General features: G+C 40.2%; 1 protein-coding gene across 10 annotated transcripts in view; it reads left to right on the top strand.

Moving 5' to 3' along the window:
• The window catches only part of LDB2 (LIM domain binding 2), a 228,100-nt gene extending 213,023 nt beyond the window's left edge, over window positions 1-15,077 (top strand). For 2 of the 10 annotated variants that reach the window (XM_068402762.1, XM_068402758.1), the window contains 3 exons: window positions 2,820-2,943; window positions 4,083-4,234; window positions 13,811-15,077. In XM_068402762.1, the coding sequence (XP_068258863.1) occupies window positions 2,820-2,943; window positions 4,083-4,234; window positions 13,811-14,041 (507 nt within the window). In that variant the 3' untranslated portion in view covers window positions 14,042-15,077. Of the gene's footprint in view, window positions 1-2,819; window positions 2,944-4,082; window positions 4,235-10,954; window positions 11,098-13,775 lie in introns of all 10 variants that reach the window. The other 8 variants (XM_068402765.1, XM_068402766.1, XM_068402763.1 and 5 more) reach the window with 8 other exon arrangements.
• The last annotated feature ends 1,297 nt before the right edge of the window (window positions 15,078-16,374 follow it).

The following is a 16,374-nucleotide window of genomic DNA, read 5'->3' as shown; positions in this document are numbered from 1 at the left end:
CAAAAACCAAGGTGCTGACTGTCAGTGGCAGGTTCCTCAGACTTAACGTAACAGGACCATGATCTTATCCTCTTTCAGGGATTTGGTTTTGAGTCACTTTAGATTTCAAGTAGGTCTCAAAGATCACTGAAAAAGACTGTGAGATTTAATATCAATCCTTGTTAGTCCAGTTCGTTTTACATTTGTGCCTCAATTCACATGATCTAGATGCCTTTAAAATGGACCTGTCACTACAGAGTGCAATGCTCTCCTATTACTCAGGCATCCAAAGCTGACCTTACAATTTGCAGACTTTAGAGGGAGAAAATGCTTGAGAATTCCCCAGACCCAGAACCAGAAGAGGAATTCACGCAAGTCCATACAGCTCCCAAATATCCAGGAGATGAGACTGTCCCTTGTCCCAGTGTAGGGGCCCTGGCACTTGTCATTTTGAGACCATGCATGTGAGATCAGTCAGGCATTGCTGCATTTTGGGTCCATATCCAATTTCTATCTTGTGTGTGAAGTGAAAGATATTATAGGCAGGTTTAGCAGCCAAGATATCTACAGGCAGCAGGAGCTGCGTAGTTGTCCTCAGTGCACCTTACGGTTAGCGCACAATAGGAAACGTCTTTGCCAGATGATGAAGAAACATCCTCTTTGTTGCCAACAATAAATATATATGGAGGAGTGAATGTGTCATGAATAAAGTGTCCGTAAGGAAATCTTGGAAGACTCTACATGTATATTTACATACTTTTAGTCCCAGCAGCAGTAGAGCTCTGTAGTGTAGTGCTGTGCCCAGGCTAACTAGTTTGCTAAGAATGATCACAGCTATTTTTTTCATGCTAGTTACTCTCTGCTCATAATGAGACAATTTAGGCAGCCCTGCAAGAAACCCAGACTTTGGAGAACCAAAGCAATGGTGTCGATTATGATCATGAATCTCTCTCTCACACACACACACAAAAAACCTGAGCAAGTCCCTGCAGGTTTCAGACTAAATTGAATAAGAACTCAAAACACAACACCTCTTTCACAGCATAAACTGGATCCTGCACATACTTTAGGACCTGATGCTCTTAATTTTTGGTAGAATATTGAACCAGAGGAAAATCTGAGCCCAAAGTGCACAATCTGATAGCAGCTCTCTGTCTATTAGATTACCTTGCAGATATTTATCTACAAAAATATATGTAAAAAGTCTATGTAAGAAAAAAGTCAATGAGGCAACTGCAGAGTCAATTTCTGCAGTTGGAAAAAAATAATTCCTCATACTGAAGCTCTTCATTCTCCCTGCTGCTTTATGTTATCTCTGTTTTAACTGCTGTTAATGAAAGGCTCATCAAAAGGCAATGCCAATACACAATAATATTTAAATGCTGAATTGATCTCTTAGTCCTCATGGCAGGTCCCTTTCAGCTATTTTCCCTGCATACTTTGCATGTCCATTTACATGAATGAGAGTGGGGTGCACATGGGGAGAATGGAGCAAACATTGATCAGCTCTGCAGCCCAGAGAGAAGAATTTGCCCAATGTCTTACATATTTGTAAAAGCATGGAAGGAAAACATCGCCTGCTGGAGTAAATCCAAGATGCTCCTTCAGCAAGACTTGCTAAAATTAAGTAAATAACTCAAAACAAGACTTGGCTTGAGTTACACCTTTCTTCAGTTGCCATTCTAACTTCTAATAATTTGACCAACTTGTTGCCTTACTTCTGTTCGTTAAAAAAAAGCCAAACCCTCCCCTGTTTCTAAAGGCAGTTCTGCTTTGAAAAGTGACTAAAAAAGGCATGCAGGCTCCATGTTTATTCTGTGTCAGCTATTTCTTTATCAAATGTGCCCAGTTAGCAAGTAAGGAACCTTTTCCTCCTATGTGCCAGCCCTGCAAATTTCAGGTGGAACCTAGGGGTCAACCTGGATTTTCACTTCTCATGTAGGATGACCAAAAAAACAAGGATCCTGCAAGGGAGACTAAGCCCTCAATTACATGTGTGCAATTCCGTAGTCTTATGTGGCTTTGTGTAAGGTTTAACTGACTGGAAATGATTCTGTGGTGATTGATAAACAGGAGGGAATAGAAATCCGCTCACTGTGTTTTTTATGCTAGATCTGCTGTGCTACCAGGAGCAAAAAGCAGTGAACAGTGATTTTAATTGCTGAGTGAACAGATAGAAAATATGTAAGACTATTTGAGGAAGAGTTTTGCTTGAAATTCCACATTTTCAGAAATCTCCAGCTTCAACATAATAGAGCATTCAAGCTGATGAGGAAAATAAAATGCTTCTCTTTTTTCTTGGACATGTCATTCATGTGATGGGAAGAGAATGTATAGTCCTCAAAACAAGAAAGTAACAAAATTATTTGAATCATTTTGCATGCAATAGCATGATAAAATATCATGTTTTCGACCCTCGTTTATGAGAAGTCTTCGCTGTGATGTGCAGCAGGTCAGAAGATCACTGTGTGTACATTTTGCTATATGGGAATGATAACCCGCTGTGGGCATTTTATGATTTATTAATTCATCTTTGCAGCTTTGGCAGTCAAGCATGAGAATTTTCTACTCTTCTGAAATCTCTGTAGTCTGGAAGACCAGAGTTGAAGTTTATCTGATTTTTTTTAAAAAATACTTAAGATATAGTAAATAATGAGCAAAAGTTTTCTCAATTCAGAGTTTTGATCCTGCAGTCCCAGTGCAGATGAAACTGAGCTGTACAAGGCATACACTGTTAGCAAGGGTAAAAAAAGCCAAGAATATACTTTCCAGCTATGTAAATACTGATCAACTGAGTCTTTGCTTGGATGAAATCATTCTGTTCTGACTTTTTCTTCCAGTTGTGTGTAATACTGGAGCCAATGCAGGAACTGATGTCAAGACATAAAACTTACAATCTAAGTCCTCGAGACTGCTTGAAGACTTGCTTGTTTCAAAAATGGCAGAGAATGGTGGCCCCACCAGGTATGTTTCATTTCCAGTGTTTTACTTATTTTATAGTTAAATTAATATAGAAACAATGGGAAAATTTACTGCAAATTTCTTACAAAGGAAAGTAATAAGAATTAGCACTGTTCCAAAAGTAAGCCTGAAAATGGTTCTGATGTTTTATGATTTCAGTCTGACCCAGCTGATTTATAGATGTGCACATTCAGATGGTTTCACTATGACTAGGGTATAATTTAGTACAAAAATACGTGTAGATGGAATGCAAAATGCCTACTGGCTCCATTAGAATTCATCGTTTGTGTAATTCAGCTTCCTGCTGTGACTCTGAAATTACAGCTACAATTCATAATTAATTGTCTTTGAGACTAATATAATGTTATTTACAGGCCTGGACCTAATCTCCTTCCTCTTACACCTCAAAATAATAATTCTCTCTTTTTTCAGATTATTAAAGATTTGTATATCTAAGACTATTCACATGAGTGCCCAGGCTAATTTTTGAGAAGTACAATTGCCCCTCTGTTCTTTGCCAACTTAAGCAAAGTTGTGTAATTGTCCTGATTTGGCCTGCGTTTGGAAGACTTGCAGAGAAATGGCATTCAGCACGCTTTAATGTGTCCTCTTGGGAGTGGCAGTTTTAAAGATGAAGCCCACATCAGAGAGAGAGAAGGAACTCAAATGGTAGTTGCTTGTGTGCTGCATCAATGGCAGCAGTCGGGTAGAAAGCTACCTTTAGCCTTTGCCTCTGGCTGGGTCAGTTGAGGCTGTACCTACATCAGAATAAGACCTAGATTTTTGTTTAACACTATTGCTTGATGTGTGACCTTCAGCAAATTACATGGCCACTTTGAGCATCATGATAGTTATCATGATACTCCCATTGGTAAAATGCTTTCAAATATCTTTACAGATAATGCTGGTAGAATAAGCTTCATTAGACCATTATACAAAATTGAAAGCAGATTCCATTGGTTTGGGTCCAAATATTACTCTACGGTTTGTATGTTAACTCTAATACTACTAGTACTACTACTAGTAAACATAGAAATTTAAAACTAGATGAAAAAATATTTCAGCATTTCTGCTTATGGATCATCTTAGTACACACTTTACAATATCTGCCGTTTGCTTTCCTTCTTACCATTTTATTGCAGCAGAACCCACAAGACAACCAACAACCAAACGGAGAAAAAGGAAAAACTCTACCAGCAGCACTTCCAATAGCAGTGCTGGGAACAACGCAAATAGTACCAACAGCAAGAAAAAGTCAGCTGCTGCAAACCTGAGTCTATCAAGTCAGGTACCTGTAAGTCTCGCTTTCCTTTTAGGCCTGAATTGCTTATGGTGCTTTAATTCTTTCCTTACATTGTAAAGAAGGTGCATTCTTGAGCCTAAACTATCACAAGCAAAAGGCGATCTTGCAGTATGCTGTGGAAGCTGGGGGATTAGTGGAGAGATGTGAAGAAGCCATTCTGCAGTGCAGCTTCAATGAATGACCATCAAGCAGGGGTATCCTGAGGACCAGATGTTATTTTTTTGAGGCCTGGGCCAACTCTCCTTCTTGTCAGTGGGGGTCCTTCCACTAGCAGTGGGACTTAGATTGGGCCCTGTGTTTTTAGATATAGCATGAGTCTTGCAGACTTCCATCTGGCAGGTGCTAAGGGAGGATGAGTCCCTGTGGAACAGGACAGCCGTACCTGAGCAGACAGCTGGTCTGTCTACGTTAGTACCTTACCTCTAGTTGGTGCTTGGTTCAGATGCTTCAGTGGAACAGGTTATGAATTAACTTATCTGCAGAGGTTATCTCTTTTTCCAACGTCTCTACTTGCGTAGGGTAGATGCCCTGGATATGGGTCTCAGCTTATCCACCCTGCTAGCTCTAACTGTTGACATCCTAATTATATAGGGAAACACTAAGTCATTTCCAGAACTATACCAACACTTTAATAATCACATTTGTTGCTGTATTCACAATATAGGGGTAATCAGACCCTAAATTGTGACAAAGTGTGCCTTAGTCAATAAAGAGATGGCTTATGCATTTTAAAGCTAGGGAAATTAATTTGATATTACAGGAACTGTGAAGTGGAACCTCGGGAATAACATGCAGGGATTTTTACTGGATTTCTGATCAGCAGATAGGAAAGAGCTAGGTCTCTTCTGAAGCCTGACAAAGAATATAGGCCTTTTGTTAGCACAAAGCAGGCACTTCCTAGGAAGCTTGAATACCTAGATAAAAAAGAGGAGTAGACTAACACCAGTGAAATGAAATTAATCATAGAATTGTAGAATGGTTTGGGTTGGAAGGGACCTTAAAGATCATTTTGTTCCAACGCCCCCTGCCGTGGGCAGGGACATCTTCCACTAGACCAGGTTGCTCAAAGCCCCATCCAACCTGGCCTTGAACAATTCCAGGGAGGGGGTATCCACAACTTCTCTGGGCAACTTGTTCCAGTGTCTCACCACCCTCACAGTAAAGAATTTCTTCCTAATATCTAATCTAAATCTACCCTCTTTCAGTTTAAAACCGTTACCCCTCGTCCTGTCACGACATGCCCTTGTAAAAAGTCCCTCTCCAGCTTTCCTGTAGGCCCCTTCAGGTACTGGAAGGTCTCCCCAGAGCCTTCTCTTCTCCAGGCTGAAGAGCCCCAACTCTCTCAGCCTGTCTTCATAGGAGAGGTGCTCCAGCCCTCTTATCATCTTTGCGGCCCTCCTCTGGACTCACTCCAACAGCTCCATGTCCTTCTTACGTTGGGGCCCCCAGAGCTGGACACAGTATAGCAACTGATTTAGCAGTCCACTAGCTTACAGAAGCTTTGGGCTTCAGTACACTAAACTCACATTTTTCCTTGTCCTATTAAAATTTTCACGTAGCTCACATCCCTGGAGTCAAATTCTTTCCCTAATATAGGCATCTCTGGGTTTTTCTGGCAGCACAAAGCAATCAGAAGGCCAGGTACCTGATCCCCTGGTGGCAGGGGCCACTCTGCCTCACTGACTGTGTCTGCCAGAAAACCCCTTGGATAACCACATATTTAAGAAAAAAAACAGCAAGTAGGTGTAAAACTGAGCAACCAGCTAGTTCCCTGCTGTCTCCAAGTTTAAAAGATTGTAAAATCTCTTTACCTCAGCTACTCCCTGCCCTGAGTTCAGTTCATAGGACCAGAATCTGACCCTCTGCCTCTCTTCAGCCTGCTCCTCCCTGGAGAGACGACTTTTGTTGGCTTCAGTGGTAGCCATGTGTGCTTGTATGGTTGAGTGTAATTGAGCCCTCTGATAGTTACCTCTCACTCCCACTGATATTCAAGCTGACTTCAGGTACTGAAAGGCTACTCCTGATGGATGAAGTAGTCAAGGTTACTCTTCCTGATGGAGATGGTAGTTGAGCATTTGAGACATAAGGTGAAGTTTATCATGGTATGAGGAATGGATCTTTAGTCTTCATTGACTTTCAGGGTGCTGCATAGTCAATATTTTACAATATTGTTTGCTTTCTGTACCAGAGTAGCAAGATGGTCCAAACTCTCTTGTTTGGCGGATCAGGTTCCATTTTTAGGACTCTTCTCCTTTCCCTCTGCACAGTGGAAGATGCTTAACTGTTCAGTTTGACACACTAACAGCTCTTCCCATCTTCCCCACAGCAAAGACAGCAAACCAGATGGAATTGATGGTTGGGCCACCCTGTAGAGTAGACAGAACTCAAAATAATTTTAGCAGTAGGATATTTTAGTGTAAAATTATTCAACACTTTTCAGTTAAACAGGGAGATGTTACCATATTTCTTCAAAATTATGCATTCTTTGTAGTGGGCCTTATTACAGGCACGCCACTGCTTTCTGAAGTTAGCTGCAGGTAGCGGTAACTTGTTTTCTGCTTCTTTCTCTAACCTTTACCTTAAAGTGAATCAGTGTGTAGTTAATGTTTGATTTCCCTTATATGCGATAGAGTACAAGATATCCTGAAACATAATTTGGCAGTTTTGAACTAACTAAAAGCTTCATTTGTCCATAGAACTTTCTGTGAATGGGACTTTCCTGCTCTGTAGAAAAAAAACTACTGAAATCATTCATTTTCCACATTAAAAGCATTTCCCCCCTCATTATTAAAGAGGAATGAAATCGCTTCATCTTCTGTCCAGATGACTCACATGAGCAGAGCTAGTTTCAGTTCCATTTTTCCCATTGTCCTCTCTGGAGAACCGCAGCAATGAGCTCATATCCATACCAAACTTGGATTAATATGAAGTCATGTACTCCAGCTTTCTCTTTTTCTCCAGCGATTTCTTCCCAGCCAGCAAAGACAGTCTATCCATCGTAATAGAATCTAACTCCTAATTTCCTGTCACTTTTATGCTCCTATGTTGGTTTCTCTTTGATAGTAAATTAATCCTGGTTAGAGACTGTTTCCTTAACCTCTGTTCTATGTAATGTTTCTTGGTTTAGGACATTAATAATTATTCTGTTTTGCTTCTACAGTAATGCTATGTACTCTACAGCAAATGTGTGAACTTACTGTATCCCTCATCCACATTTCTTACCCACACCATTATCTTCTGTTTCTTTAATGAGGTCTTCATGTCTCCAGAGGCAAATGTTCCCTGTTCAGGACAGTGACCAGAAAGCAGCTGGAGTACCATCAGCTGTGACAAAGCTTGAAACTTCAGAGAGATTTCTTTTTCCCCATAGCACCTTCCAGATCTTCAGATAAACACATGAGGCTAAGCAAACCTTGATCAATGAGATGGAACATTTTTTGTCACATACATGTTCTTCTTCAGTAATAGGAGGTTGTACCATTTCCTCTACCTGCGTTATTTTCTGATCAGTTCTTCAGGCAGGGACGGTACTGACAACAGAGAGCTAAGCCCAGAAAGTGAAATGATGTGGTTGTGTTTCCATGCATGGGTAAGGTTGGCACTCACCCTGAAGTTCCGTTACTGGAGCTAGTCAATCAGTATCGTTTGTGCCCTTTGTGTTGCCTTGAATTTATTATCACTTTGACTGTGCTGACATATTCTGATACATTTTCAATAACACAGTCTTCAAAAGCATCTTAAGGGCCTCTGCCAGTGGGTGGGTATGCATCTTCCCTCTCAGCAGTAATTTGAAAAGGGTCAGTCTCAGTCTGCCTCATATCTCTAATTATTTTTTATACTTTCTCAACCCTGCTAAATAAAATACAAAGTTTTGCCCTTTTCACAGTCACTTGCACTCCATTACACTCATCGTCCCCTCTAATGATGGGAAAACCAGTGGTTTCTGTGATTCTGTTAGTTCTCACACTACTGATTGCAGACCTTCACCATCTCTTGTCAGTATGACTCTTCCTGCCCAAGTCCCTTGTTTAACACCTTTTCTACATCATATTTCCTACATTCTTAAAACAAATGTAGTTAGCCAGAGTGCTACATGATTGCACTGCACAGCTCATGCCTAGGTTGGCCTTTTACTTGGCCAGTGATGCTTCTGACCTGAATCCTGTAGGTGCTGAGGCAACATGCTATAGTGTATTGGAAGCAGAATCAAGTGCCACTAAAGTCACTCCAATAGCACAAAGACAAAAACCTTTTTCTCACCAGAAGTTTTCTTCTCCCAGGCTCTCATTGGTGCAGGGTCAATACTTCCAGTGCTTTCCACAAATGCATTGGCTTGTGTTTAGTGCATAAAGAAAGCTGACAGAACAGAGACCCAGAAATTGTAGTCCACTCAGCAGTCTTAGTCTCAGCAGATGCCAGTCATTTGAACTGTTCTTAGAGTTGTTCATGTTCTCGATCACATCTGATCTTTGGAAGAAATGTTAACCCATTGTGCAGAAACTGGAATTACCAATTTCCTCTTTCGTCTAACCAAAGAACAAAGGTGGGCAAGACTCCTTCCAGAAGGTTCATAAAAAACTTGCCTTTCTAATGTTAGCCTTCCTATGATTTCAAATAAATTAGTTATCTAATTTGGGTGTGTCATTGCCTTATCATTTACACAGTACTAGTTTCCTCTAATATTTGAAGCTAGCTGCAGTGTTTTCCCAAGTCTTTGCTCAGTTTTCAAGCCTCTTTACTGGCTGAAATTGTATTCCTTTACATTTTTCGTATTCTTCTGCTTCAAATAAAACTTTCTTTCAAGCCCAGGCCCTTGTATGTAGAGCAGTGCCCTGTACACTGTGATCTGTGGATTACAGGTACATGCAAGATCATCAGAAGGGCTCCATACAGCCATATCACTTAAATATCACTTTCCATTAAGTTTAATAAAAACATTGCACATTGATCCATTTTCATCTCTTTGAATTTGGAAATTTGACAACAATGCACAACTCTCACACACTCTAAGAGCCATTGCTCTAGGCTGCTCCCAGTCATAACCATAGAAGTTAATAGGTGGATTTTGCTTTCATTTACTAATGAGGATCCTGTTGAGTGCAATACTGTAACCATGAACCCAGTGAAATATCATTTGTGTTGGAAAGAATAAAGCATTGCTACATGCCACTAAGTAAATCAAATGTTCTTTGTTACATCCAGAGTCTTAATTAGAGCCTCCTTGCACTCTTTAAGCGAGTTACATACCTCAATAATCTCTCTTTCTCTTTGTAGTTCTCTGTAAGCTCCTCAAAAGCCAAACCCATAAATAAATCTGCTAATGTGGAGCGGAGCAATACAATCTTTTACACGTTTCAGAAACAGGGGGTAGGTTTAGGTGGTTTGTAATGGATGCTGTAGTACCAGAGCTACAGTTCCAGGGACAGAAGATTAGTGTCAGAAATTATCCCGTGTTTCAGAACTGTGCAATTCAGAATCTAAGATTTAGCCATAAGGAGATGAGAGTGAACAAATTGGTTTCCAGTTGTTGCGCTTTAGGAAAAATATTCCAAACAAGACAAGAATGTCAAGTTAACAGAGAGGACTATGATGAGATGTGAAAGATAACCATTTTCCTCTAGAAAGTGTTTACCCTGAAACCTAATTAAAATGTCAGTTCTGTTTCTATAGATCATTTCAACACCAATGTCAGCCCAATGTTTTTGTCTTGGAGGCAGTGACCATCACGGGTGCGGGCAGCAATGGGGCTCTCAGTCATTAATAATTTTTGTGTCAAGGAGCTAAGAAGTCAGTTATTAAAATAATCACGACTAACACAATTCTGTAAGAAGGAAGGAAGGAAGGAAGGCAGGAGGAGGTACCCTTCTTCTTTTGACTTAGCACTTAGGGGTATGCTGGCTGCTACAACTGGTGCAACTTTCAATCCTTGGAGTATGAGACTTGCTTGAACAATATACTCAATAGTTTCAGGCGTTTTTAATTATCTCAGGCTTGTGAAGCACTGTTTGTCTACTTCTGGGGACTGTGACACCTGAGCTACGAACTAATGAGCTGTAACACACTGAGTAGGGCTATGGACTCACAGCAGCAAAGATGGCAGGCATAGGGATGAGGAATTTTACATGGCCCACCACACTTATTTACTTCCAGACTCCAGTAAGACATTGTTTAGCCATTGGATGATCTTTAAAATCCCAAGTTAAAAAGTTTAGTTGCGGAACTGGGCATAGCAGAGCTAAACTTTGAGGCTACGTATAAAAAAGATGAAGCCTGAGAAATGACTGGTCTGTTAAATCAAGTGCTTGCATTTGAGTTGTGTATGAAGTGATCTCTGTGTATCGTTTATATGCATCGGTTTAAGGTTGGATGGCGATTAGGGTTATTTCAGGATGAAAGGTATGATATACATGAAAGCTGCTTTTGTGGTTATATTATTAAATAATAAATTTCTATCACATAATGTAAAACATCCACTGCTTTATTTACAAGTGCTTCAATGCAACCATATTTTACTATCATGAGACATTCCTTGACCAAAAATGTTGTTTCTAATCACAGAGTAAATTAATAAGATTGAGTGACTACAGTCTAAATCTTTTTTAAACTAATCTAGTCAAATATGTGCTGCCATAACTAGGCCATAGCAGTGTGTGCTGCCGTGCAAGAGACTAGGGTTTAATTCTTGGATTCTGCTTCTCACTCCATGAGCAGGAGCTAGGAGCACTCCAGAGCTGCAGCCTCAACCCTGGGAGGGATGGAGCCTTGTGTCATTCAACAGCAGTGACCCCCACTGGCCAATTTAAGGAGAAGCATTGAGGGGCTCTAAAAGGAGTCACTTCCAGTCCTCCTCAGAGGTTGGTGGTCATTGCACGGGAACTAGAGAGTGGAGGTTCAATGGGGTGCACTCGGTGGGGTCTTCAGCTTTCAGTCTGAGGAGCAGAATCCTCTCCGGGGAGGAACCAGCATGTGTGCTTCCTGAGACACTCTTTTTGCCTGACATAACCATAAGTGGCAGGATTGTCAAGAACATATATATTTTTTTTCTAAATATCCTGTAACTAATGCTGTGATATCTATCTTTTAAATAGAATGAGGGAAAACTCCACTAACCTCAATATAATTGTAGTTTAATTCCCAGATGGAGAGAGAGAGAAAGATACTCAGTAGCATGGAGAGAAATATAAGTGCAAACTGTCCTCTCAGTAGGTGTCATTATATTAAACAAGTAATATTTGCAAAGAATCTGAGAAATTAGAGATGGAAATACTTACAAGGTCATTGAGCATCTCCCCACTGATGCACGAATGTTTTCTACCACAGACTGAGATTTTTTTCCAGCCCAGTGTTAGGTGACCTGAGCAGCAAAGCTAGCACCGTTCCAGCGGGGCCATTAATCCTCAGTCTGCGGTTCTCAGTAACGGGAATATTGTCTTAGCAGTGGAGGGGTTACATTTTCGTTTACTTAATGTCATCTTAGTACCTTAGTTTACATCTCATCGGATTGGCCTAAAGCGATCCTCTTCCCTTCAGCACCTGCAGCTGTTAAGTGTATTTACCCCTCCCAAGCACTTGGTGGATGTAATACATATTTAATTCTTTCACGTGGCCTCCCCCAGCCAGCTGTTCTAGCCCCATAGTTATTTTTGATGCATTTCTCTTAAGTCTCATCCAAGTTGCCAACCTTTTGCTGGTATGGCAACAGGGAGAACTTGATGTCCATACTCAAGAGCGTTGAAGTAAGAGGAACTGCTGCCACCTCAGTCTGTGATTCTGTATTTCAGCCACTGTGGTCCTTTTTGCCTGCCGTATCACACTGCACGCTCAAACCCAACTTGCTGTCCTCTGCCAGGTCTCTCTTGCCATTAATGCTCTCGCAATACGATGGGGTCAGGTCTGGTTCAGCAGTGCACACTATACATTGTCTGTTGTTTAGAGGGACTAAATAAATTAGGATAAACTTTTGGTTGTAAACACCTTGTCTTTTAAACTTTTATGTTGCAAAGCTGTGTGTGAGTTTTATTTAACCAAATATTTTATGGATATATGGAGTAACAAAATATAGACAATGTAAAGAAGAAATCATGTCACAGTTTCCATCTACTCACAAATTTGTCACATAGCACAGGCTGAAAATGTGATATAAACATTCTTCTGTAGCATGTCAGCCTTTGCTGAGGGATATTGAGAAACCGTGTAAATACAGGCAATAATTTGTATTGTTTCATGGTGCAGGAAGTACAGATCTGATTAAAAAGAAACCTTATTGAATGCAAACATTTGTCTTCTGTTTGCTTTTTACAAATGCTTTTACATTCATAAGGAGGAACAGATCCTTTAAAATCTGAATCTGTTGTTCACTAGGATTCTTGGAAGGGCTTGTTAAATCAGCAGGTACAAAGCTAGACATCTGGAATTACTGCGCTGTGACCAGACGCTAGCTGCTGCCCTGCCACCTGAGCTGCATGAAAAGATGCATCCCACGTATTTAGCAGTTAGCACAGCGGCCTGATTCTCTGCTGAACAGAGAGAACGAGTGAGCTCTCTGGCTTTGCACCTTTGCTTTCCAATCTCAAGTTTGCACCTTTCTATCCCATGCTGGTCAGGTTTTTTGCAGCAAATGTGTGATGAACTGGAGTACAGGAGGCGGTTTACTTGTTTTCGTGGAAAGACAATTTGTACTTAAAGCAGTGATTAGATGAATTCTTTCTTTCTTGCATGCTTCAGTTTTTGATGACTACTAGCTTCATCAGTGTAATTATAATTAGCACTCTTCATCTTCCTTTTATGGTACCAGCTGGACAGATTGGTCCTCTTGCTGCACAGATTGGCGGCAGGGTTGCCTACATGGAGTTAGGTGACAGGCACCATGAAATAACAGATGGTAAATTCAGGGCTTGTTGGCAATCAGCAGGTTTTTGCTAATGACTTAATTAGCTATGCAAATTGTCAAATCAGTGTGAACATTGTTTTTATCGAAAACTTTACCTAAATTAATTACCATAATTAAGTAGCAGAATGTCAAGTATATTGGATGCGTAAAAGGGCCTGGCTGGCTATGGATAAGAGAGTTACCATCTTTATTGGAGTGCTGTTCTCCACATCTGAGAAGTCTGAGGATAAGAAATGCGGTTTCTTTTAAACTACTTTTAAAATATGCATATCACTGAGTTGCAACTGAGATTGCACGCTGGTGCCTTTCCAAATAGAATGGCTCAGGAAAGAATTACTGGGGATAAAGGCTAAATATTTCAAGCAGGAGTTTAAGGCAGTTTCATAGCCTGCTTATTTGCTTAAAATCACACACATTTTTCAGTTTACCTGCTTTTCAGTTCTGGGGTTTCTGAGATCCAGAGCCATGAGCGTGCAGCTAGAGAGATGTGTTACAGTTTTGCATTTAAATTTGAAATAAAGCGTAAGCCTGTCTCCTACTTCCTACTATGCAGGAACTTTTAACTCTGTTGTTCAAATAACAAAGTTAAGAGATGCAAATTCTCTAACATAATTTTTTTAAGTTGATTTTTTCTCTCTCAAGGTTTCCATATAACAAATATTGGGTGCTGTTCACAGGATGTGATGGTGGTAGGAGAACCGACTCTGATGGGAGGCGAATTTGGGGATGAAGACGAAAGGCTTATCACTAGATTAGAGAACACACAGTATGATGCAGCAAATGGCATGGATGATGAAGAAGATTTCAACAATTCACCTGCACTGGGAAATAACAGCCCATGGAACAGCAAACCTCCTGCTAACCAGGAGACTAAATCTGAAAACCCCACACCACAAGCTTCCCAATAGGTTATTCTGCAGCAGTACCCACGGCAATGTATGTCAGTGGGTTATTAATTACCATCTCACAGCATTCTTAAAAAAAAATTTAAAAAACACCTTTCAATGGATACAGTATCTATTTCTAAACTAAAGTTATCTGATTTTTTTTTAATTAGGGAAAACCCTTGTATAAGCTTCCATATACATTTCTTGGAAGCGTTCACATACAACGTGATACTGGCACTGACCTCAATTAAAATAATTGAAAACTAAATAGCATCTCATGGAAAATTTCTGACAATGTGTTTTATTGGAAGGGGTTGGTTTTTCCTCATCAAACAATGGCCATATTTTGACAAGTCATCAGTGCTCAGGATCTCATTAACGTAACTATGTAAAACTTTTTACAATTGTAATATATTTTCTGCTTTTCAACTTGCACCTGAAATTTCTTGTTTCAGTAAAAATCAGCTTTTAAGGAAAAGTGATTTTAACTTTTGTTCCTTCTTTAACTTTTCTTTCATCGGTTAATCATTTAAAGGATCCAGCATTTTTAATTTACGTTTAGCTGATGCCAGTAGATACTCTTTCCATCATTTAATAACAATGCTGAAACAAGAAATGTCTTTTTTTCATCAAAGACATGAGAAATATTTTTATGTGGAAAAAGACACCCAGTCCTATGAGAGTTTATGCTTTGTAAAATTGCTGTCGATCCAGATATTTTAAAGCCATGTAATCCATTAACTTTGTGGGCAGCTTAATAAATCTAAAATTTTTGTGTTTTTATTATTGTATCTGAGTTGGCTCTGTTGTTATTTCTTTTCATAGTATATTTCTTGTATAATATTTTTGTAAAGCCCTCAAAACATTTTTGTTTCACTTTTTTTTTTGATTCTGATGTATTTATGTGAAACTTTATAAAAGAAACTAGTTTTTTTCATTTACATATTAATATGTTCAACTCATCATGTAAAGACACAGTGAGTCAGTGTGTTATATAATGCAACTGTATTTTATGTATGCTTTGCCAATAAGTGTGCCAATAAACTGTGTTAACAAATGTGCTCTTCTTATATGGTGCATTTACAGTTCCTTGCATGCAAAACACACATGCCCATGTGCAGGATCACGCATCAGGAATTTTTGGAATTAGTGTTTCACTGAATTACAATCTTTTTTCAGCAAAAAGGGACTTCTGTAGTTTAGGTGTGAATCGCTTGCAGCTCGATTTGGTTAGATGCTCTTTTTTTAACATTAATGATGTGTAACACCACAGGTCAGTAACAGCAGCGAGAGCCAAGCACGAGGGAGCGCAGGGCATCCAGCAAGCGCACCTCCAGCCTGAACTGTGCATCCCTCGCCTGCCAGGGCTGGGGCTTATCAGAGCAGGGATTTCCACTCTGCTGGATTCTGTCTGATAGTTTTACGATGAGTCCCTCAACTGGGGCTGAGAGGATTTAAAAAATTATCTTTCTTTCTTCCCTTTCCTATCAAATCAATTGTTCACGGGAGCAAGCAAAACCTCTGGACTGGTGCAGCCGCTCTGAATACAGCTGGGTGTGTAAAGCCCCTCGTCTGAGCTGGGAGGCAGACAGGCACATGCCTGCATGTTGAGGCAGCTGAGAAGCCCTGCAAGGTGGCAAATACGTACAGGGAGAACTACCGACACAGAGATACTGAATCCACACAATCCTGCCTTTTGTGCAGGGGAGTGATGTTTTGCTCTTGACTGAAACTGTACTTTTAATACTACTGACATTATAAAAGCATCTGAAGAACTTCTGGTTTTTTTCTGAGTGGCTCTACATATACCAAGAAGCCACTCTAGAGACATGTGTCTCCCAAGCATACATACATATTTTTTAAGCATGCTTTTGCTGGATGCAGTTCTGCCAAATAGTTTTTAAACCACCATTGCGGAAGAAATAGAGGGCAAAGCACCCTGTGTTGCCACTGGATTCTTCAGCGGGAGACAGCTCCCTCCCTGCCTGAAGAACGAACCTCAGCCTCCAATGTGGCACCATTCTCCTGCAAGCAAAAATCCTCCTGTGGTGAATTTTGGCACCTCTGGTGGGCCTCACAGGAAGACAGCCTAAAAGACACTCCAGGTTTCTCTAGGATCTAGAGCACAATGTAGGGTTGAATTTAAAACTTAACTAAATAACAAACATGGACTGAGTGTATCTGCACAGATAGCAACGCTGTTCCTTCATAACACTTGCAGGATGTAGGAAAGGGTCGGTCTATCATTCAGCGACTGTATCAGCCCTGATTTTTCCATGTAAATAATTAAATTCACAATGTATTCCATTAAGGGATCACTGGCTCCTATATAGCTGCTATAACATTACAATTAT

Source organism: Nyctibius grandis, chromosome 6 (assembly GCF_013368605.1).
Source record: "Nyctibius grandis isolate bNycGra1 chromosome 6, bNycGra1.pri, whole genome shotgun sequence".
NCBI classification, from domain to species: domain Eukaryota; kingdom Metazoa; phylum Chordata; class Aves; order Nyctibiiformes; family Nyctibiidae; genus Nyctibius; species Nyctibius grandis.
The sequence above is the reverse complement of the archived record's forward strand: the minus strand, read 5'-3'. Positions and strand labels throughout refer to the sequence as shown.